We start from the raw sequence: 25,525 nt of genomic DNA on the forward strand, positions 1-25,525 counted from the left end.
AAATGACTTAAACATCCAAGTTGATTGTATTTAATCTAAGGCAGCACCTGTTTTTTACAGTGTAAGAGCAATGGACTATACTATTGCTTTCGCATTTAGACTCAGTTGCTCCACATTACCAACCCCCTCCCTTTAACAAGAACTAGTGCGCGCCATCATGTGGCTGGATGGTTGACTAAAAGCAAGTATTTACATTTTTGTTAAACCAGGCCTGTCATCAATATTAAATGTCAGAAAAGCATGGAGGCGATAACAGACATCACGAAAAAGGTGAGGGAAAACGAATATGTAGAATTTAAACATCTAGGGTCGTCATCGATGTGGGCAACTTTTGTGATCATTGTTGATAAGGAAGGAAAAAAGACTGGTGCAGTTAAATGCACTGCAATACCATATTAAGATTTGATTCAGCTAAAACTGGAACGTCCCATTTGCTGAAGCACCAGAGATCATGTCGGCACAAGAAATCGATGCAAAGCTCCATACGTTTGTTTGTGCGAAGGAGCCGTGGAGTGCCTGTCCAGTATAAAAAGACAATTCTTGAAAATCGCATTCGAGTCTGTGCCAAAGATCTCAGACCATACCAAATGTTTGAAACAAGCGCATTTTTGTCAGTTAGCACAGAGCTTGGTCGAGATATAGCTACGCACGGCCATTGTGATGTCAAAGAACTTCTTTCCTCGGGAGTCACTGTTTCAGATGCCACTTTGGAGAGGTTCGTTGCCTTGAAACAAGAGCTTTTACTTAAAGTCAAGCATATTATTGCTGAGGCATTTGCTTTGTTGAGCATCCACTGACATGTGGACTGATGATTTAATTTTCGAAAGGTCAGCTACACATGCATCACACTCCACTTCATAAATGAAGATTGGATGTTTCAGAGCCGGGTAATTTGCACCAGAGCTTTTATTTTACTCAACGGCCGCAAACAGAAAAACTGAACCGTTGAAACAGTTGCATGACTTCGGGCTGTCATAGGTTGAAATAGACAAACTTGTGTTTGTTAGTGATAAAGGCGCTAATATACAGTCTGCTCTGGAAACACAGAAGCTGTAATGCACACATTCTCAACACTGTGCTGAAACACACTTTCAAGAAGGGAATTGATGAGGAGGAGGAGGAAGATCCATTACAGACTGTGAGAACATGTATTAATCAGTGCAAGTCACTGATGACATATATTAAGCTTTCTGGTTTGCAGCTCCACCTGATACGCACTCTCAAACAGGAATGTGAGACTCGCTGGAACATTCGATGATGTGCAAAGACTTCTTATGACAAGAGGAGAAAAACACACAATTAGTCACATCTCAAAAGATATTCTTCAAATGCTAGTTAAATTTTTGACCCCATTCAAAATGGCAAGTGATGAACTGAGCGCCATCTGCTGTCTTTATGGAAATCTACACTGCTTGAGCACTGTGTGGTTACGCTGGCCGACTCTAAAGCACTGAAATGCTGAAATGCAGAACCAAAGCCCTTCTGAGTGAACAAATTGCACTCGACCACCATGCGAAGCTTGCTGTGCTCTTGTGGCCTAAGTTTAAGCAGCTACGCGTGTTCACAAACGAGGAGAGAGATGAAATATACCAAAGTGTTACCAAATATACCAAAATATACCAAAGTATATCGGAGCGAGTTGGAAAGCCTTCTCAGTCCGACACGGACCCTCCCATTCCAGATATTACCATCACAGCCAATGCGCCGCAGTGGCTGGTCCGTCTGTGAAGTTCAGCCAGTGGGAGGATGTGGATGACACAGACATGGCAGTGGATGAGTTGAATGCCTACTTGAATAAAAAAATGGTCATGCATGATAGTGACAGAGACATTTTAGGTGTTTGGAAAAACACATATCACGTCTTCCCAAAGATGGCAACTCTTGCAGGGAAGATTCTGTGTGTTCCAGCCTCCAGCGTTAGTTGCGAGTGTGTTTTCAGTGTGTCTTGACGTGCTCTGGAGGACCGAAGTACCTCTCTTGGTACAGCAAGTGTCAATGCTTTGCTTTTCCTGAACAGCAATGACAAGTAGGCTGATAGGAGAACTGTACACTGTAACATTAAACTGACTGGACATCTGACTTTATTTCAAAACCTAATTGCCTATAACCAGCATGTTAAATAGGGTGATCTCTGTGCTGCGGTAATCTGCCTGTAAATCGAGGCAACTTTGTTATTTTTAATGCTTTGGTTTTAAAAGTTAAAAGAGGTCAAAATAAAATGATTGATTCTTGCATCTTGCTATTCACATTTGCTCGATTAAACTTTCATTAATTTGATTCAAAAACAGACGTGCCAACTAGTTACTGACCTGATGCAGACTAATATACACATAGCTGAAGTGGATTGATATCATCTTGGTCTGGAGCGAGGTTTACGCGGGGTAACATTAAAATAAGAGGGGCAGTCTTAAATCTGCCCCAATGGCTCTATATTAGAGCAGTTAAATTTTTTCACCACAGATTTGCATTGGAAAATTGTGGGGCACAGTAGAGCTCGGGAGGGCTCCGAGACTGTCTGTCCCACTTAGTATCATTATACATGCCTGCCGAAGCCACATGCTAAATTTGTATATATCCTTCCCACATTACGACTTAAAAATAGTCTAGAAAATCTGAAAATATTTGTTACTTAATGCTGAACACATTTACAATTTATTATTGATTCAGTTTATATAGAGGTCTATGTTTTGGATGAATATTTTGGTGGATCTCTGCCCACCTGCCCTCACAGGGCACTACTCTACTGGTCAAAAGTTTTAGATCAGTAAGATTTTTAATGTTTTTAAAAGAAGTATCTTCTGCTCACCAAGAAAATATATTTTATTTGATAAAAAATAAAAGTAATATTGTGAAATATGACAATTTAAAATGACTGTTTTCTATTTTAATATATTTTAAAATGTAATTTATTCCTCAGATAAAAGCTGAATTTTCAACATCATTACTCCAGTCTTCAGTGTCACATGATCCTTCAGAAATCATTCTAATATGTCAAGTCAAGTCAAGTCAAGTTTATTTGTATAGCGCTTTTCACAATACAGATTGTATCAAAGCAGCTTCACAGTATTAAATTAAAATAATACAACAAAGTTTGTTTCAAGAGGAATTTATTGATTGATAAAATTAAATTAAATATCCCCAAAATATCCCCAACTGATGCTGATTTTATGCTCAAAAAACATTCATTATTATTTTCAATGTTGAAAACAGTTGTGTACAATTTTGTTTCAAAATTCTTTGATGAATAGAAAGTTCAAAAGATCAGCATTTATTTAATATAGAATATTTTATTTTATTTTTATTTTCTGTCTTTATAACTTTTGATCAGTTGAACTCATCCTTGATGAATAAAAGTATTGATTTATTTTATTTCTTTCCCCCAAAAATAAAATAAAAATTCTTACTGACCCCAAACCTTTGAAGGGTAGTGTTTAATGTTACAAAAGCTTTAGATTTCAGATAAATGCTGTTCTTTTGAACTTTCTATTTATCATAGCATCATGAAATAAAAATGTAAAAAACTGTTTTCAACATTGATAATAATCATAAATGTTTCTTGAGCATCAAATCATTATATTAGAATGATTTCTGAAGGATCATGTGACACTGAAGAATGGAGTAATGATGCTGAAAATTCAGCTTTGATCACAGGAATAAATTACACTTTACTATATATTCACATAGAAAACAGCTGTTTTAAATTGTAATAATATTTCACAATATTACTGTTTTTGTTTGTATTTTTAATCAAATAAATGCAGCCTTGGTGAGCAGAAGATACTTTAAAAAACATAAAAAATCTTACCGATCTAAAACTTCTGACCGTTAGTGTATATATATATATCACTTACATATATATATATATTTATATTTATATATATAAATATATATATATATATATATATATATATATATATATATATATATATATATATATAAATAAAAGGTCAAATAAAGTGTGTATGATCTAAAAAAGGGGTTTATTAATCACTCACATACAGTGACAGGTTGAGGTTCATCCCTCCTAGGGAGACAATTTAATGTTGGGTAGAAAGCGAGACCTTGCGATCTCATCATTAAGAGAGGAATCAAGGTTAATTGAGGCGGTTAGAGTGAAAGTGCTTCTCTCTCAGGGGGAGATGAGTATGACCACACCAGCGCCCCATCTCTGCCACTGATACATGTGGGAGGTAAAGGTCAAGTGTCGCTGTATCTCAGTCTGGCCTTTCCTCCTACTTTCCCTCACCAACCTTATCCCTCTGATTGTCCCCTCCTCCTCTGTGACCTTTCCTCCATCCCACCATCTTTTTCATTCAAACTCACGGATAACAGACGCCCAATGTTCGGCGGGACAGCTGGTGAGGCGGGGAGTCTGGACTGACTGTTTTGACTCTAATCAGATTTTATTATTCCCGGTGGGAAAATGTTAGTGAACCCCTGCCAAAATAACATTCTCTCTGCTGTCGGGGTGTGTGTGTATATTTTAGTAGTGAAAGTGTGTGTATAGTTGCTAAATGTAATGAATCTCATATGAAATACTGTAGCAGTTCAGTGGTACATCAGACATTGATACTATACTGAAATTAATGTACCATGGTATTTAGACGGTATTCCAAAGTGCTTTTCCAGAACACAATGACAATATAGTATAGGCCTGTCATTAGTATAGGCCTGCTATTGTATTACCATGGTACATAAGAAAAATAAAAATGATATACATTATATATATAAATAAATAAATGGTATTACGGTGTTATACATCCCAAAAATGTGGTATTATTGTGATCATTTTAGAGTGCTGTGGCCAGCCTAAGGCACACCTGTGCAATAATTATGCCGTCTAATCAGCATCTTGATATGCCACACCTGTGAGATGGATGGATTATCTCTGCAAAGGAGAAGTGCTCACAAACACAGATTTAGACAGATTTGTGAACAATATTTGAGAGGAAATAGGCCTTTTGTGTACATAGAAAAAGTCTTAGATCTTTGAGTTCAGCTCATGAAAAATGGGGGCAAAAACAAAAGTGTTGCATTTATAATTTTGTTCAGTGTATATCCAAAACACAGTATTACTATGGTGCATATGCAAAAACCACAAATATTACCACAGTGAATATCCAAAAAACAACATGTTAGTGTAGACTCAGATGACGTTGGAAGTATTTATTGACAGCACAGAGCAACAGGGCAGAAATGGGTGAGTATACAGTTCAAATATACGTAGTTGAGTGGAAATAACTTGATAACAGAACTTTCCTTTTGCCAAGTGCAGGAGATCGTGGATGACAGATGCAGGATGGCAGATGGAAGCACACACCTCGTCGTGACTGGTAAGTATGAAGGTAAGCTTGATCTTGTAGGTAAACAGACAGGAACGCTGGAGACACGAGGAAAGGGAAGACACACTGGAGAAATACGCAGGAGATCAAGAAAGTCCACTACATAAGAACGAGACTGGACAATGAGGGAAGACGAGGTGTGTACTTTTATGGTGCTGCTGATGAAGGTTATAGCTGGCAGGTGAGAGCCAGAGAGGATGATGGGAAACGTAGTGCTGAAGTGACAGGTGGGATTGTGACAGGTATTACCATGGTAAATGTCTAAAAGACATGGAAGACTGGATGTCTTCATGGTATTTTTGTGATATATTTCCAAAAATGATGTTACCATGGTGCATATGCAAAGAAACATTGTTATGGTAAATGGAAAACCATGGTATTACTGTGGCACAAGATTTTATATTTTAATTCTCTGCATTTCGCTGCATTTGGATCTTCAACCCAAGTCTCGGAGCAGTTTGTAACAACCATGGTACACTCTCAGAAAATAAAGTACATAATTGTACCTTTAGGGGTACAATGGCTTGTCACTGGGGCTGTACCCTCAAGGGTACAATATTGTACCTTAAAGGGATAGTTCACTTTGAAATTAATTTTTGGTATGTTTTAGCTTACCTCAAGGGCATCCAAGATGTAGGTGTGTTTTTTTCCGCAGTAGTTTCAATTTTGATATTTTTAGGTCAAACCGTTCTTGTCTGTCAGTCATATAATGCAGGTCGATGGTCACTGTCTCAAAACACAAGCACAGAGTCCAAATTAAAACAATTCCCCGTCGTCCAAATTAAACAATTCCCCATCGTAAGTACACATTGATGGCCTAAGACACGAAACGAGCGGTTTGTGTGAGAAAACGAACAGTATTTATATCGTTTTTACCACTTATACACAGCCATGTCGAAGTGATCTGATCTGACGTGTACGCAGACTGGTGCATAGATATATACACTAGATGTGGCCTTAAAGACATTCGTTCCAATGAACTGCCGTAGACAAGGCGACATCTAGTGTGTATATTTCTATGCACCAATCTGCGTACACGTCAGATCAGATCACTTCGACATGGCTGCGTATAAGAGGTAAAAACGATATAAATACTGTTCGTTTTCTCACACAAACCGCTCGTTTCGTGTCTTAGGCCATCAATGTGTACTTACGATGGGGAATTGTTTAATTTGGACGACGGGGAATTGTTTTAATTTGGACTCTGTGCATGCTCTTTGAGACCGTGACCATAGACCTGCATTATATGACTGACAGACAAGAACGGTTTGACCTAAAAATATCAAAATTGAAACTACTGTGGAAAAAAAGACACCTACATCTTGGATGCCCTTGAGGTAAGCTAAAACATACCAAAAATTAATTTCAAATTGAACTATCCCTTTAACCTTTAAAACAGGGGTGCCCAATCCTACTCCTGCCGATTGACTGTCCTGCACAGTTCATCTCCAACCCTAATCAAACACACCTGAAGCAACCAATTAAGGTCTTCAGGATCACTTGAAAATTAAAGGCAGGTGTGTTTGATTAGGGTTGGAGATGAACTGTGGAGGACAGTCGATCGGCAGGAGCAGGATTGGGCACCCCTGCTTTAAAAGAAACGGTACATATATGTACATTTTAATGCTTTTTGACCCTCAAAAAGATACATATATGTACCTTGAGGTCCAATAATAAGCCCTATGTGGTACGTTAGTGTAAACTGTACCTTGGGGGACAGAAATGGACTCCTACTGTACCCCTATTTCTGACAGTGTAAATATCTGCACACATAAGTTTTAACAATGTTATAATTTATGTATATATTTTTATTTATAATTAAAAAAATGTTTTAAAGTAGTTTTTATTATTGTTCAGTATATGATTTTAATAAAATTATGAATTACCATGGCATTACCATCTGATTCCATCCATGTACTGGTATCACCACAGTACTGTACCATGTGCCTGGTTCTGTTGTGTACAGTGTTATAGTATGTGTGTCTGTGGTGTGTGAGGAGCAGTAAGGTTATGATGGGTCACAGGCAGCTATTACCCATGCGACCCAGCGAGAGTCTGTCTAAACCACTGCTTTCAATCAATCTTTCTGTGCGTGTGGAGCGAGTCAGAAGCAGCAGGAATAGAGACATCTGCAGAAACACATCTGCCATAATCACACTGCTGCTCTGTGGCCCTGACGCCCCGTACTTACAGCGGCTGGCACACTTCTCATCCATCTATTTTCCCATCCTTCATCGTCTCCTTTCCTCCACGCAGGAATCCCTCAATTGTATTGATTTATACGTAAAATAAGGTCTATGTACATACTACGTAATTACACAGTCATACTGTATTTCAAATTTATTTTATTAGATGCAAGATGCTAACATTGCTACAGTAGGCTATAAGAACTAGACTATAATGGTTATCTGATTTGTCAAGTATGGAAACGCATACATTTTTAAAAAAATGCAGTGGCTTCATAATTCATGTTTGTCTCTTCAAGTTAATCACAGACCTTATTAAACACATTAAACAGACATTCTTAAAACCCATGGGAAAGTCCTGAGGGAATCCTTGGGTGCTTCTCAATCAGCTTCCTAGGTTGTGAATCAGTGTATTATGTGTACGTGAATTCAGGCACTGGTAAGCACAGGACAGCATCCTCATTGTACAACATACTGTGAACAACAGCTGAACTGATTTCATTCTGAACGTTATTTTGTAATGTTATTTAAAGTACGTTATGATAAATATTTTGCTTGTTACATTTACGTGCAACATTTCAGCCGTACATAATTTATAAATGTTAGCAAGATTATGGTCTAGCGATGTATGTTTATGCTGAAATAACGGTTTATAGTCTGATTAAAAAACAAACAAACATCTATCGCTTGTCATTATGTGTAGTGAGTTGGCTCACATTGCTTGTATTTCGCGCTTCAGAACTTCTGTTAAGGGAACATATTTGAGCATCGATGCTCCCTGCTTTTCATGGTGCATTGTGGGACTTTTTATAGGGAGCGAACGGTTAAGTGCACTGGTATGATTTTGCAATTGATACAGCTCTTAAAATGGACGACTCCCTGATCAGTGCCCTTCAATTTGGTCACAGATTACAACTTGATAAAATGTAAGACACTTAAATGTCTCCCAGCAGGCTGACACTGGGCTATATCAGTGCCAGAACATGTTTACACACTGCTCAGATTTAAAACAGGACTGAGCAAGAGCAATTATATCAAATGCTTATTTTTGGACGACCCACACGAAAGACCAAATAAGGGAACTTCACCATGGACAGTATACACACTATACTGAAACATCAAACATTCCTTTCCTTTTCAAGTCACTAGAAAATGTATTCAATGAAAGGCTGAACTGTCAATCAACAGTGAGAACCAATCAGATTTCAGCTAAGGAAGGCGGGTCTAATGTGTTGAGAAACAAAGGCAACATAGTGATTTGAGATGTGATTAGTGACTAATTAACGTCTCCAGTTGATTTTATTGTAGTGTTTTCTAGTTGTTTCATCAGTGTAGCACACAACCTGTAATTATTTAGACACCAAACCTAATTATCTGAAACACCCCCAACTTCTCCGTTTGACTGCAAACAATGTTAGTCCTAACATTAGCATCTCAAGACAATGGCTGCATCCAAATATGCATACTTCCCTACTATATAGGCGAAAAACAGTATGTGAAAGAGCAGAATGTCTGAATTTACAGTATTTATTGAACAGTATAGCCAAAAACTACCCGGATAACTCATTACTTCCAATAAGATTCTGAAGTGGGCATCTGATGGATCCTGTACTATCCCATGAGGCCATGATCTGTGAATGACAGTGAAGCAATGCAACTGACACTGATAGGTCATGTGACAATGACAACATGAAGAATGTGGAATGTTAAGATTACATTCATACTGAACATATTTTAAAAGAAGTACCTACGTAAGTAGCTCGTAGAGCGATTTCAATAACTTAATCACACTATGCTACAGACAATGAATACCTTAAATTGTGCAGCTTGTTAAGAAAACGTGTTAGTATTTTCTAAGTGATCATATTTCACATAAATTTAGCCAGTATCTACAGTACACATCAACCACCCTGAACAGCATAGTAACCGCATAGCAACACACCAAAAACGCTCAGGACCATTTAGCAACTGCACATTAGCACCTTAGCATTGTTAGCTTAGACAAGCAGACTCAAATTTTCTCTTTCAGAAAGTGTAATCTAGTTTATCGTTAGCCTATACTTCAAGTAATCAGCATGAATGAGGTCCAAAACGATCCACAATGCTTTGTTTTGGATTACCAAAAAATCACTATGACATTACGTTCTTTTTTATATGATACAATGCTAATATTGTACTTTTTTTGAACATGTACCATAAAAATACCATTATATTATTGGAAGCACCTTGAAATACCTTGTAAATAACATGATACATGAATGTGCTATTTATTCAGTACCATTATGCCATGATATTATGGTCTTCTACCAAGGTACCACTTCTTTTAAGGGGGAAATGCATGCCTAATCAAAATGTAAAGGTAGCCTGGGTAATTTATAAGACGTTTTCATTCACAAGCTTGATGTGTGAAATTCAATGACAAGTAAAATGCAGTGATCTTTAAACGCCCAGAAGGTGGCGGTATGCTGTTGCATTTACTTATTTGTCCATGCAATGCATGTGTGTCCCAAAGGATGTATATATTCAAGCTGGTATATGTGTGTGTGAGATGGTATGTATTGCTGCAAGCCACTATAAAGCTGCTACAACAGCCAGAGAATGTTTTGTGGTCTGTATGATCAATCATTCTCCCATGTGTGCACGGCTGAAACGTATCAGGTGTCATATTTGTGCTCATTAGGCTGTCCGTTCAGCCTTTGTCTCTACAAACACACTGTCACACACAGAAATTCACTTAAACCTGACCCAGCAATGTATAATAAACAAACCTGGGGCTAAATTGACATGCCACATAAATCAGTTTCTGTTCACTAATCTAATAACATGACATGAGAAGGAACAAGCTCTGAAGCTCTGGCTGTGGCTGAGTTCCTTCAACACTGCTGAAACATGAGCCAACACTCTTTACAATATGGGGAATATACTAAGAAAACTCCAGATATGATGATCCTATGCGAGTGACCCACTTCCTAAAATATAAAGTCAACTAAATATCATAAAGAATTATTTATACAGAGTGTTAAAATTATTAAGTGCGATATAAAGAGACGTTATTTCCTAAATTAAATGACTGACGTCCATTCACAAGCCAAAATTAATGCCAAAACAAATGATTAAAGTAGGATCTGGAAAATATTTGCTTTGTATTGAGTTGAGCATTACAGAATTTTGTTATTTTCCACCCATTAGATTTGGGTTATATAAGAAAAACATTTTAAAACCAAATTTATCTGTAAAGCAGTTTTCATAATGAATATTGTTCCAAAGAAGCTTTACAGAAAATCACCATACAACCAGTAAATAAGCTAAAAAAAAAACAGTTTTAGGCCTAGTTAGTTTTTCTTTTTGGTATTATTTATATTTTTCTCTCTCTACATTTTTCATGGACCCCTAGCATGTACCTGCGGCCTCCTGGAGGTCCACGAACCCCAGTTTGAAAATTATAGATCGTTTCATGCCGTGTTTACAATATTATTTCAGCACAACAAAAGGATCTCTGGGAAACAAACATCAGAAATATGAAGTGTGAATATTGTCTGTAATGTTCCCTGGTATGACAGGTGTATATTTCATCATTCTCATTTTTCTTTTCTTACTTAAATGAATCATATTTAAGTCCTCCACAGGCATCAGTGACAATAACTTCTGATTTCTGCACCACAGAAGACCGACCTACAATTCGCTTTTCTTCTGCCCATGTTTTCATGCTGTTCTCAAATGTTGTTCACTGCTACAGCTAACACACAAACATTACTGGTATAACAACAGGTAAAGTGGCACTTCAAATAAATTCTAAAAGTGTAAAAATGCATTTATATCACATAGAATACAAGACTTGAACTACAAACTTAAGTCTATTGGCAAACAAACAATCAAAAGATTCATTAATCATGGATTTTAAGGCCTGAAGTCTCGCTTGTTCTCGATGTAAGAGCTGGACAGTGAGCATGAGAAATAAAGCAAAAGAGGCTCCCAGCATCTCTGTTGACTCCAGCTCTTAAATGCTTACAGATGGGCAATAATGGGTTTCCCTGTTTGCCGCTGATCCTTCAATTAATCACACTCTCCTTCTGTTCACACTGAACCTGTACCAGCTTCTTCTACCTGAATCCAAGCCACAGTACGCTTGTACAACTGATCTAAGATCAGAGTAAGAAGATGAAAAGCAGTTTTATGTCAAATTGTATTAAGTACGTACAGTAGCATTACAAGTTGAGGCAAACATCAAGCATGCTTACCTGTCACGTTGAAAAGTCTGATTCATTCCAGTTAATTGGTTTATCTTAAATGGCCCTAGATGAAGAGATGGAAAGTCTGATTCGTCCTAGTGAATTTACCGAAAGAAATTTACCGGTTCTTTATCTCATGTAAAGTTGGAAAGTTTCTCTTATTTGTGGAGTTGGAAAGTCCTATCAATTCTATTGAATTGGATCGTCATACTGGCAACCAGGCAGCCAGATACAATGTACAGTATGCTGATTTCATAAGGGCTTTGCTGAAAAAGTAGCAAGAAGCAAGAAAGATACATGCGAAATCGCATACTATATAGTAGGTACTACATTTAGTTTGAGTCTTACTTTGTGACCGTTAGAAAAGTACGTTCTATCATAGTATGAATGTGTGTAGTATGAATGAAATTTGGACGTACTACATCCACCATGTTGTTATTGTCATGTGACATACACCATCAGTTGCGTTGCTTCACTTTCATTTGGAAATCCTCTCCTGTGGCTTCATGGGATATTAATGTGTCCATCGAATGAGCACTTCAGAACATTTTTGCTGGAAGTAGTAAGTCATACGGGACGGGTACTTTTTGCCTACTGATTTATGAATACTATGAATTCGGACATACTACTCGGCTCACATTCTGTTTTTCGTCTAGCCTACTACTATATAGTATAGAAGTAGGCATATTCATACGCAGCACTCTCCGGACACTTTATTAGGTACACATGGTCAACTGCTTGTTAATGCAAGTATCTAATCGGCCAATCACATGCAGAAACTCAAAGCATTTAGGCTTGTAGACATGGTCAAGACGATCTGCTGAAGTTCAAACTGAGCATCAGAATTGGGAAGAAAGGTGATTTAAGTGACTTTCAATGTGGCATGTTTGCTGGTAAGACGTCTGGTCTGGGTATTTCAGAAACTGAAGATCTACTGGGATTTTCACACATCTCTAGGGTTTACAGAGAATGGCCCAAATAAGAGAAAATATCCAGGTAGCAGCAGTTCTGTGGGAGAACATGCCTTGTTGATCCCAGAGGTCAGAAGAGAATGACCAGACTGGTCCAGCTTAGAAAGACAACAGTAACTCAAATAACAGTTGGTCATTGTTCTTAAGACACAGTCTTAACATAATGGCTATGTTTATGCAACTGTTCACTATGCAAACTAATCACTAACGCAGTAGGCTATATAAAATATGCTAATTTATTCAAAAATTAATTTATTTGAAAACAGTCATTGGTTTTGTATATCATCAGAAAGTTTTATATTTAAAAAGATATTAATCTGTAAGTTTCAAAGTAGTTTTTCCAATATTTTATATCACTGTAGAATACAATATCAATACATCTGCAATTTGTGGATGCATGTTCCAAAACAGCACGTATCATATAATAGCTAGGAGTGGTAGCAAATGTTAGTTTGTATGACTAACAACAGGCATCTCATCTCAATATAAAAAACGTAGGAAATTCGAGAAAGATTAGCGCGCACTTGTAAGACCTTTAACGGACATTCACATAGCATCATGCTAAGTCATTTCCCGCCCTTCAGATCTACAAATCATTTCTCCAGTTTCACCCCTCTATCTGATATGTGCATCTGCATCTCATTAGCATAACTCTGTATAATATTCCTGTCGCGCCCGGTTGCTCACGCACGGACAACCGGGCAATTGTAAATCAAAGATACAGAGGACACTATTTACCAAGTTTATTTGGTTTGCGCCCGTCAGCATGTAAACAGTAAATAGCACGACTGCTTGCTGCGACTCCTGATTAATTTCACAGTCGTTGTGATGCAGGGGAGCGAGGGACTTACTGCCAAACTTGATTAGACACAACATGTACAGATGTTCCTCAATGCTTCAAAGGGAGATTCTCACTGAGAACTGTTATTGTGGATGGGGAAATGAGAGTTATAGGTGTTGGTGACTGTAATTCTACCAAGGATGTGTTCCTACATCAACTCCTTTTCTTTTCTTTTGGAGATTGTAAGTTTTGTAAGCCATTGAGTTTATAAAAATAATAATATAGACAAAAACTTTGAAACATTCTTCAAAATATTCTTTTATACAAAATAGAGTTCTAACTCGATCTCATGAGAAATCGTATATATTTAACAAGGAGGTGCTTTTGTATGAATGTGTATGGTGTGAATCCTACAAAAAAGTAAGAATTTTATGACAAAGCAAGAATGAAGGTCCACCCCTAAACATAACCGTCACTGGGGTGAGCAGGAAAAAAAACATTTTCGATAATTAATATTAAGCTAAAATAAAATTTGACAAATGACAAGACAAAAAACTGATTTGTCACAACTTTGCAAATGTATTAAAAATAAAAACATTAAACTATATTGAAATAATTACATTGCATAAGAGACACTTTAGATGTTTACACTTTTAGATGTTTCTAGACTTCGGAGAGACACTTCTACACTTCGAGTGGAGTTAAGCTGTGGCAAATTCAATTGAATGGACGTAATCTGGAAGGGCACACACCTCTCAGTATTTATTTATTTGTTTATTTGGATCCCCATTAGCCATCGCCTACCACACCACTGGACAATAATCTACATAAGTAAGAACCATTGTTTGCACAATTTGAGAAATGCAATATTGTGGTAAAAAATGTGCACAACTCTGAGGGGCTGTTTACACGACACCATTTTCGTAAAACGTAAAACTTTTAATGCGTTTTGGCCGTTCGTTTACACAAAAACAACCTTTTGGGTGGCTGAAAACATAAACTTTTGAAAACAGGTTTCAAAGTGCATGTTTTTAAAAAAGGTCTCCGTGTAAACAACAAAAACACGAATCTGATGATGATGATGACGTCATGCACATGCGTATTACGTGGTCGGTCTACACAGTGTTTCATCGCCATCTAATGGTCTGGCAGCAATACAGTGTTTTTAGTCGTTTTCGCGGATCCGTGTGAATGGGGATCGTTTTGACAATGGTGACGTCTGTACGCGGAAAACTCAAAGGAAAAACTTCTCAGTTTTAAGCATATCGTTGTCGTGTAAACTTACCCGTAATGACTGTCACAGTCATATTCAGTCTGTTTTGTTTTCATTCATGTCATGTGTTCTGTTTGTTCAAGTTTCCCGCCACTAGTCAGTTACTATGGACACTGACTACATTCATCACAGCGGTTCATCATTTAGTTAATCGTCACAGTGCATTTAAGTTCCTGCCTGTGTTCTGTTTAGTTGTCCGGTATTGTTTGTGCATAGCACTCTGTCTCGCACGGTAAGTAGCTTGTTCTGTGTTGTTTAAATAAACCCCATGTTAATACCTCATCTTCTTCTTCTTCATCTTCCTTGGATCAATGCGTTACACATCTTCCCATAACTGTTACCATATTATCTATCTGTTTTGACCACTTCAGCCTGCTGTCTAATATAACTCCAAGAAGTCTTGTTTCCTCTATCTGTTCAATATGCACACTCTTTACAGACAGATTTAACTGTGATTTGAATTTAGATGTAGAATTTGATCCAAACACAATGCTTTTGGTTTTTGTCAAATTTAGAGGCGACTTATTATTCCATACCCACTTTACAAATAATTGTAATTCCTCATCCAAAGCAGTAGACAATTGATGAATTGATGTTGCCGGTAAATATAATGTTGCATCATCTGCATACGTGACTGTCCGTGCACACAGTAAATGGTCTAACAGCTATAAATCAGAGCAAAAACCAAGCCATGAGGTCAAAGAAACTGGACTGTGTTGAGACTGATACAGATCAGGGGCAGATTACAAAAAATAAAAATAAGCTGCATTGAAGGTTCACAGAAGCATGCTCCAGAAGTTTGGAACAAAGCTGGCAATCTGGACTCCTTGCCAACCAGAGCAATCGATGGAGAAGGGCCTTGGTTAGACAGATGACCAAGAAGCTGATGCCTTCTCATGGAGAAGGGGGAAACTTACAGAAAGACAAAAAGGATCTAGGCTTTAAGGCAGAGTTGCCAGACTCAAGCCTCTCCTCACACATGAACACCCTTTTGGAATTTACAAAAAAAGTACCTAAAGGACAAGATTCGCTGGTCTGATTAACCTCAGTTTCAAGCGTCATGTCTGGAGGAAACCAGGGTAGAATGAAAGCTCAATGCAGCAATATGTAGAGATATTCTTACTGAAAACCTGGTCCAGAGAGTTCAGAAACTTGGGATTTGCAGAAGGTCCACTTTCCAAGAGGACAATGACCATAAACACACAGCTAAGACGAAACAAGAGTGGCTTATGGACAACTCGTTGAATGTCCTTGAGTTGCCCAGCCAGAGACCACATTTGAACCCAATCAAACATCTCTGGAGAAACCTTAAAATAGCTGTCCACCGACGGTCCCCATCCAACCTGACAGAGCTTGGGAGGAAGAAAAGAATGGCAGAAAATCCCTAAAGGGAGATGTTTAAAGCTTGTTGCATCAATGCCCAAAACTGTAAAGGTGCCTCAGCTAAGAACTGAGTTTAACCTAAGTCTGCAACATGACAAAATGTGAAAAACATTAAGATACACGAATGTTTTCGAAAGGCATTTTATATTGTGAAAAGCAGTACTCATGAAGTATGTCCAAATTCTTAGTATTCATGAAAAGAGTTTGTGAGAAACACTGTGACGGTTTACCACTTCTGTAAAAATTTGTGAGTGGACATTTTACTATCTCATGAGGCCACGGGCGAGGACTTGCCGATAGCAGGGATGTGACGCAACTTAAAATGTAGGTCATGTGAAAATGGCATTTGATACAGGAACTTGTTTCATTGAACTTATTTAATTTAATTAAGGTCCTATCAGAAAGTATGTGCTAGTGTTGGGGTTTGCAATCTTGTATTAAGATATATGGACCCGAGGACAAAAATATAAAGGAGAACATCAAGTTCTCTATTGAGGACAATCTGGAACGATTTTTGTTCACGATATTTAGTTTCAAACTGTTGTTAATGTGTCTCAAATTTCACAGTTCAGCAGCAGATGAAGTACCTTGATGTGTATTGAGTTATACTGAAGCATGTGTTGTGGTACAGTGCTGTATATCCACAGGATATGTAATGCAATGCTGTGAGTTGCGGTGAACAGTCAGATCCTCTCCTACTTCTCAAAAGTAGGGTCCTGTCTGTCACACTTGGGGAGGCGTGTCATTGGCGGCTGCCCCTCCGGCACCTGTTCTCACTCTCACACAGGTCTGAGATCAGTAGCTTGTGAAATTAAGGTCCTGGCCAACACACTCTGCTCAGTGAACACAGCACTGGAGCCTTTATGAGCAGGTCACTGATACACCGCAAACTGTTTCTCATATGTTACATGTAGATCACAGCAGAAAAAAGTGTCTATCTATCTATCTATCTATCTATCTATCTATCTATCTATCTATCTATCTATCTATCTATCTATCTATCTATCTATCTATCTATCTATCTATCTATCTATCTATCTATCTATCTATCTATCTATCTATCTATCTATCTATCTATCTATCTATCTATCTTTATAGAGAGAGAGAGAGAGAGAGAGAGAGAGAGAGAGAGCAATGATTTTATAATTATCTGCTGTTAGAGAACACTCAGCGGTCAGACCTGTGGTTGCGGCACACAGACGCTCTCGCGCTTGGCGAGCTTCTCCGTCAATCAGAATTAAGCGCTGCGGACCAGACTCTACACGCGGAACCACCAATCCTACTACGATAAAGGCGTATCTCATTAATATGCATTAGGGTTTGATGATGTCATGTGTCCATCCTCCAATGGCGAAGGCTTAACTTCTTTAGTAAAATTCATGTAGCCTACAGTTCATTAAAGCAAACTTGCCAAATGTAAACCATGAAAGTAAATAAATGTAATGCATATTCACAGAAATGAATTAAAAACGTAATATATTGATTTAAAAATTGAACACAGGACAAAATTGTGTTTATTATTTTCATTTGCATGCACATATATTTATTTACTTATTTATTTATTAGCGTATAGATTTACTCATTTATTTCATTCTTATTTATTTCATTCTTTAAAAATTTGGTTAATTAGTTTATTGGTCTTCAATAAAAAAAAACTGCCTTCTTAATATTAATGATATTCTGCTGACGTTGTTCGGTCACTATCCAGTTGCGAAAGCTTAGCTTATGAATATTAATGAGCTCGCCTTCCCCGTAGTAGCGTTGTCTGGCTCGCGCACCGGCCACTGACTCCACAGAGAGAGAGAGAGAGAGAGAGAGAGAGAGAGAGAGAGAGAGAGAGAGAGAGAGAGAGAGAGAGAGAGAGAGAGAAGCCGCACAGGCGGACACAAGCTGTGCAGGTCCCGCGATGCCAGTCGGTTCTTAAGCCGCCCGGTTCACCCCCGTGAGAAGGAAAGGAGAGGACACATTAAAAGACCCCTTTTCCCACCTCAACCACAGACTCTCGGTCTGAAACGGACAGGAGAAACCAAAAGAGACAGCGTTAAATTGGAGTAAAGCGCGTCCTCCGGTGCACCCAGCTATAAGAGGATTGCTGTATCCCAAGAACTGCAACGCCGCGTGAAGTGTGTTTAGACGGGAAACATGTCATTGTCTGGGAAAGAAAATAGCTCTACCCCTCATGCCAATTACGTGGGACCATACCGCTTAGAAAAGACCCTCGGGAAAGGACAGACAGGTTTGTGCTTTCATTCAGACATTCAAATTGTTTCTTTTGCCATTGCATTATAATCTCCATGTAAGAGAGATCAGCATGTGTTGAGTTGGCTGATGTTGTGTGTTGGTCATATGTTGTTCATGTGCTCGATGGACAGGTGGATGCATTTCTGTCATTGATTTCTGTGTTCAGTCACTAACCGTATCGGCAACCTTCAGCTCGGGTGTGTTGCAGCATTGGGATCTGGATGCGTGCTTATGAACTTGTCTAATACACTGGAGTTTTACATGATACATGATGCATTGATGCATAAATGATTATAACTACATACCCAATAACTTGAACTTTTTTAAGAATAACTGTCGGCAGGGTATCGCCACGATCTACACCTTCATATTTTCATTAGCCTGTGGCCATAAGGGTTTACAGGTGTATGATGATGATGCCATACCTGGAAGTGATCAATTCATTAAAATTACTTCTTTTTTCCGCGTTTGTCTTTAGACATGGATAATTAACAAATTCATAAAGTAGAATCCCTGCATAGTTATATTACATATATTTGTATACTTATTTAATATTTTGTTTATTGATAGTATATGTTTCATATCTATATTGATGTTATTTATATATAACAGATTATCTATTCAATTTTTTTTAAATGAATGTTTTTGTATAATATTGTATAAAATTCTCCATAAAATATGACAGTACATGTGGGGTGGCAGCAGGAACCACCAAATCACTGCAAGGAGAAAGTGATGCAACACTTTATTGCTGTTTCTGCCCAACAAATATTACAATTGCGTTTGTTTTCTTATAACCTCTCAGCAGAAGATGCTTAGTGCATGTTTTTGGGAACATGTTTGTGTTGATAGGAGCTGGAATTAGGCGATTGCTGGTATTTTATAGTCAAGATCCAATACACAGAGCAGTCCATTTGAATAATGATGGTTTGATCAGTTGTGTTTTTGGTATAGTTATTCTGCCATTAATGGGAAGGTGAGATATGTTTTCTGATAATTAAGATTATTGAATCAGCTCAAAGTTCAGATCCTCTGTGTTTCATTGCATTTATTCCTGTCAAGCTTTTCAGTGACAACTTTAGCACTTTAAAAATGTATGAATTGCACTTCATTAGATACAAAATACGGTTCCACTTTATTTCAATAGTCCACTTTAGACATTCTGCTAACTTTAAGTAACTTTGCAACTACATGTCAACTAACTAACTAACTATTAGTAGACTGTTAGGTGTTAGGGTTCGGGTTAGTCGAATAAGTTGACTTGTAGTTGCCTTATAGTCAGTAGAATATCTGTTGGGGAGCATCAAAATAAAGAGCAGATATTATGCAGACAGTCTACTATTACTCTAATGACAGTTAGTTGACATGTAGTTGCAAAGTTACTTATAGTTAGTAGAATGTCTAAAGTGGACTATCGGAAAAAAAATTGTTACACAAAATACAAAAGTTTATTTTAAAGATTGCACAAGCACTCCTTTTAAAACATTTGACTAAAATAATAAAATAATAGAGAAATGTACAAAAATTAAGACTCTGTGGTCAAACTGACTTAATATATCCACTGAAAATCACCAAGTTGATGTCAGAAATGTCTCAGTAAAGTGAAGTAGTTCTGAGCTGATGCTGCTTGGCATGATATTTTCTTATAATGTTGTGTAGAACTTTAAAAAGTGTCCAATGGCCCTCTCTGTAAACCGAAATGCTTCATCCCGGACGACAGTTTAAATATGTAATCCGTGCACGTGCACAGCCTCCAGGATTCAGTTTGTTCTTCATAGATCACAGTATATGTCAACTCCCGCTCTCCTTTGTGTTAGTTTGCATGTCTACCACCTGTCTGCCTAATCAGATCAGCGCGACACACACATTTGCCATGCCTGGAATGCGACTGACTCACTGTTTTTTCCCTTGTGGATGTTTAACGGCAAGGTTTAGTCCCGCTTAACTCACTTTCCAGGTATCAAGCAAGAGTTTGAAGACAAATGGCCAGTGATTGTAAGCTTCTGGATGCGAGCTCTGTCTGTGATAGATCTGTTATTTATAGTGTAAAGCGGAAGGCCTGGGCTGATCTAGCCGTCCTGTGCAATGCCATATCCATTATGTGATTAGGATCCGACACAAACACACTTGTGTTTGTAATCCCTCATGGTAAGTCTCTGGCTCACACAGTCTTTCACGTGGACCGGGCACTCGTAGGACCATGCGTGCCGCTGACGAACCGAGGGAGGGAGAAAAAGGAATAAAGCTGGATTTTTGGCTATGGCCTTGAGGGCGTTTTGAAGTGAGAAAGAGTGAATTGTCTCGTTTCTTGTTGCTAGGGAGTTCCACAGTCTGGGTTAAAAATGCTGTTTTAAGGTTGTGCTGGTGGTTTATTTTAAATGCAGCTTCTAATTGCATAAACGCACGGTATAATTTCATATCTGTTGCTGTTGTGAAATGACGGGGTGGAATCATGTGATTTGCTGAAATGATGCAGTCTCCATTACAAGTTTTATATTTCAACTTCTCTACGCTGATCTAATACAGGATGATCGCTGTAGGTTTATGGAAGATGCTTATCAAGAGCAGTTGCCAGTTTGTGGACAGCAAACCTGAAAGTACTCACATTTTTAATCATTCAGGATGTTGTAAATATCTTGTATAATATTAATTTTAATATATTATCTAATGTTAATGGTACATTTAATTAAATGTTTGATTTAATTTGCTATATTTTATGTATATTATTATTATTTTTATTTTTTTGTGAACATATTAATATGGTTTTCACTTTATTTTAATGGTCCGTTGACTATAAGTTGCACTTACATGTCTACTAACTCTCATTAGAGTGTTAGTAGAGTATTAGTAGACTGGTAGGGTTAGAATAAGTTGACATGTAGTTACAAAGTTACTTATAGTTAGTAGAATGTCTGTTAGAGGACAATCAACAATAAAGAGTTAGTAGAGTGTCTGGTTAAAGGAATAGTTAACTTGAAAATGAAAATTCTGCCATCATTTACAGACCCTCAAGTTGTTTCAAACCTGTCTGAATTTCTTTCTTCTGCTGAACACAAAGGATGACAAGTAAATGATGACAGGATTTTCATTTTGAAGTGAACTATTCCTTTAATATCTGCTAATACTCGACTGAGAGTTTGACAAAGTTACTTATAGTCAACAGAATGTCCAAAAGGGACCATCAAAATAAAGTGTTACCTTAATATGATATGTTCAAGACATGTTGCTGATTATATGAGAGGTACACTATAGTTGCATCCCTGATGGAAATGGGAAAACACATATTGTCCAATTTACTCAATCATATTATTTGCGATCTTTGCTTTCGATTATCGTAAATCTCTTAAATGTGCAATCTACTAGAAAAAATTATTTAGGGCGAATGTGAACCAATCAAATACTTGAAAATGATTTTTGCTGAAACCGTAGTACCTAGCATGCTTTGCTTGGGACTTAATGAGGAGAGTAAAACTTTAAGTGTTAATTTATGTGTTTTTGAGCAAGATGAGAAAAGGGGGTTTAATGTTCAATTATGTTGGAATTATTAGAACCATTTAAATTACACTGGGTTACCATTGTGGAGAAGAATGGAGCATTTGCTTAGCTGTGCATTTACTATTACCATTTTAGCATGCTAACATGTGCTAATGTTAGCTAATAGATTGTGATCTAGCTGGTACAATCTTATAATTCAGTCACGTGACACAAAATAGGGAACCATTTAAAACCACTTTGATACTACTAATTTGACTCACTTAAAAATGACTTCATTCCATGATGTTGAAACTGTGAACAAATCATGTTTGTTTAACTTAATTTGTTCACATGGGACTGATATACAAGATTAAATCATGTAAATACAGCGCACTTTTTCTTCAGGTCACTGGGATGAAACTGTCAAGGTTAAAGGTACTATATGTACGGTTTTTGCATTAAAATATCCAAAAACCACTAAAACAATGTAATATTTTAGCGTCAAAGCTGAATCACTGTTAACATAGCAAGCCACAGTTGTTTGTTTTGTACTTTTGTGATGGACCACAATTATTCATTATCGTTTGCCACGGGTTCTGTCACCAACGATAACCCCATAAAGCGAAAACGACTGTGGAAGTGAAGATGACAACTCCCATGATTCCACGCTCCGTCACTGCGTCATCAAGCTATATGTGTTTATTATTGTTTATTGAATCTTTTTGGATTGTAGTCTATTTCACATAGAAGAGCCCTTTTGCAACACTTTTGATCACCTGTCCGGAAATGATCCTTAACATCCAGCCTAAACATTGAACGAGTGACTGTAGTTTTTCAGTTTACTGTGGATATTTAAGGTGCTTGGTATTGTGTTGTTGGTATTTTAGGACAAAATTTGAAAAACATTTTTTTTTGGTCACAAATGGGATGAGAACGTTTTGGCGTCATTGCTGGATTTTCAATGGTTTCCACATTAGCTAGCCACAATAAAGCAATCAAGGTGTTTGTTTTCCTTATCAATGAACTCCGAGCTGGTCTGATCTCTTCCGATTTGAATGAGTAATTTTGCTTTTAATGTCCTTTGTTGGTATTTTTGGGGCAATCTAACAATGAATAACATGCATGGTCGAATTATTTCCAGCTCAAGTTGTTGTAAACAGACCAGATTTTTTTGTTCTCATTGTGACTGTTGATGAGAAAAGTTAGGGAAAAATCTAATTTCATATCATTTCCAATCATCAATATGTTTAAAAAAAAAAGTTTCCCCATTATTTGGAATGGCACACTGAATGTCTGGAATACTGTGTCTATTCAGTCTAGTGTGCTTAAGTTATGCAGTCTGACATGTCAAAATACTGTCTCACTATTTGAATTGATGTCACACCATATTATGTTTTATGTACAGTACTTAGGTCTTTAGACTCCTCTCAGATTGGAACAAGTCTTGCTTGTTAGCCTTGTTGCCGTTAGCAAAGTCTGCGTCAGGCTTCTGACTCAGTTATTCATAATGCGAGACATTACGCCCCGGCCTCAACCAGCCAAAGTCTGCAAGATGGACAACTATGAGACATTTGGGTCTTTTATGGAGGTTGTAACAGTTTTCTTATGAATTACATTCTGAATCTCCAAAGGAGTTAAACAAACCTCAAGCATGTTGGCTGTTGTCGTTGTTGCTTTGCTTTTTTTCCTGCAGGTTTTTATTGTATTTTTATTTTTTTATTTTTTTAACAATGATTTTAGACTATTTTTGGGCTTTGACCACTTTTTTTATTTTTTTACACAAAAAGTTAAGTAAAGGTTTTGGATTTATATTTTGTTACGTGTTTTAATTTAAATTTTCATTTTATTTTCTCATTATTTGACCTTCCATTATTATGTATTCCAGTTTATGTGTGATAATCAGCAGTGCTTGGTTTAATTTGACTTTTTTTTTTTTTTGTAGCAGGGTCTCATCTGTGTAGCTGCTAGGCTTGAGCGAACCAGAGATTGTTTACCAGTCTTAAGTGGTGTGTGCAAGTGGGTTACGAACACATGCGAGTGTGTGTACGCATATATTGTTAAAAAAATAAATGAATGTGCATTATAATGAGACAGTTGTTATATTTAGGGCTGGCTTTGTTCAAAATATAATACTGCTCACATTGTACAGTACATACAGCCTACTACTACTGGTATTATAATAATTTTAAAAAATATAAACGATTAGCCTACATTTTTGTTTAAAATTAACAAGTCAATGCATTGTCGATCCTTCTTTCAAAACATATTTTTGTCTTGCCCTGATTTACTATGGTAAGCCAATTGTAAGTGTTAATATTTTAGACCTGATGGAATGGTTTTCGTGAGATTGTCTATGTGTCTCGTCATATCCGCATATAGAGAAAACTTGCTCCGGCTACTTTGATGCATGTATTTTGTGGGAGTGGCATAGGTTAGTTGTCGCATTTTTGTCACAATACATGCTGGAATTTATTTTCAAGTAAGTACCGTGTCTATGGCTATAGCTACAGTAATGACATTCACATTCATCCGTACAGTCTTGCTGAACCAAAGCACAACCAAAACAATGTTCTTCCGCAAAATGCAAAATAGCCAAAAATCTCAGAATTGTGACTAGTACATGAAAACAGTTGTCTTGCTTGTAGTGTCTTACCTTAAATAGTAGCATCCAGTTAATATTGTGGAAATTGAAAGGTTATTTTGCATTTTTAATAAAATTTTATGTAAAAATGTTCAATCAGTCCAATCAAATACAAGTAAAAAAAGACGTTTTAAAATCGTGTCTGATGTTACTTCCAGAACACATGTTATAATAGAAAGGGAAGGTCAAGTTGAGAGTATTGCATTATGGGATACAGTATTCCAATGAGTCTGTTCTGGTTACACACTCCTAAATTTAGCAAATGCCGCAGACTTTTTTTCCGGATATTCTATACATAAAGAATATATACAGAACACATATTGGATTCTGAAGACATTGTATTTAAATTGCATAAATTTATGGTAGTATGCTATTCTGGACATGGACCATTTCTACACTGCAAGTGAGCGACAACTTAATTTCTCTTAAACAATCACAACCTCTCTACCAAATGTGCCCGTGTGCTGATTAATGCAAATTTGCAGATGCGAAAAAATTATTCCAGACCAATATCAAGCCCATTTCTGACCTGCAGAGAGTGAATGAGTGTGTATATGTGTGCATGTTGCCCGTGGCATGATTGTTTAGAGGTGAAAACTCAACTGAGATCTCACACAACGGATTGCCTCATTGTTTTACCATCAACTACAGAGAATGAGTGTAAACTGCCAACTGTATTGATGTTTTTGTCAATGGTGTTGGCCGCGTTATTCTAAATGATAGTGTTGAGTGAGAACCGTTTGTCAAGATGTTCATCATTTATGCAGTGCCTGTTATAGCTGTTAAAACAACAGTTCACCTAAAAATGAAACTGCAACTTTCCATCAATGAAAGTGGATAGGGACTGGAGCTGTCAAGCTCCAAAAAGCACTATAGAAGTGTCCATATGGCTTGTGCACCACGTTGCAGTTACGGCTCGTGAGGAGGAACGGAAGGTACAGCCTACCCAACATTTTGAGGTCAAAATGGGAGAAGGATGATTTAAAAAAATTTCCAGTTATTCA

At 37.3% G+C, this 25,525-nt stretch overlaps 2 protein-coding genes and 1 long non-coding RNA gene across 6 annotated transcripts in view; 2 read left to right on the forward strand and 1 right to left on the reverse strand.

Moving 5' to 3' along the window:
* The window catches only part of LOC309491101 (tumor susceptibility gene 101 protein), a 186,551-nt gene that overhangs the window by 36,997 nt on the left and 124,029 nt on the right, over positions 1-25,525 (forward strand). The gene's annotated exons all lie outside the window — the stretch shown is intronic.
* The window catches only part of LOC309491147, a 38,059-nt gene that overhangs the window by 4,065 nt on the left and 8,469 nt on the right, over positions 1-25,525 (reverse strand). The window lies entirely within an intron of this gene.
* brsk2a (BR serine/threonine kinase 2a) overlaps positions 18,007-25,525 on the forward strand; it is a 207,048-nt gene continuing 199,529 nt past the window's right edge. For all 3 annotated transcript variants that reach the window (XM_082160445.1, XM_082160443.1, XM_082160444.1), the window contains exon 1: positions 18,007-18,401. In XM_082160445.1, coding sequence (XP_082016571.1) covers positions 18,308-18,401 — 94 coding nt within the window. In that variant the 5' untranslated portion in view covers positions 18,007-18,307. The remainder of the gene's footprint in view (positions 18,402-25,525) is intronic.

Source organism: Leuciscus leuciscus (assembly GCF_965113295.1).
Source record: "Leuciscus leuciscus genome assembly, chromosome: 25".
NCBI lineage: Eukaryota > Metazoa > Chordata > Actinopteri > Cypriniformes > Leuciscidae > Leuciscus > Leuciscus leuciscus.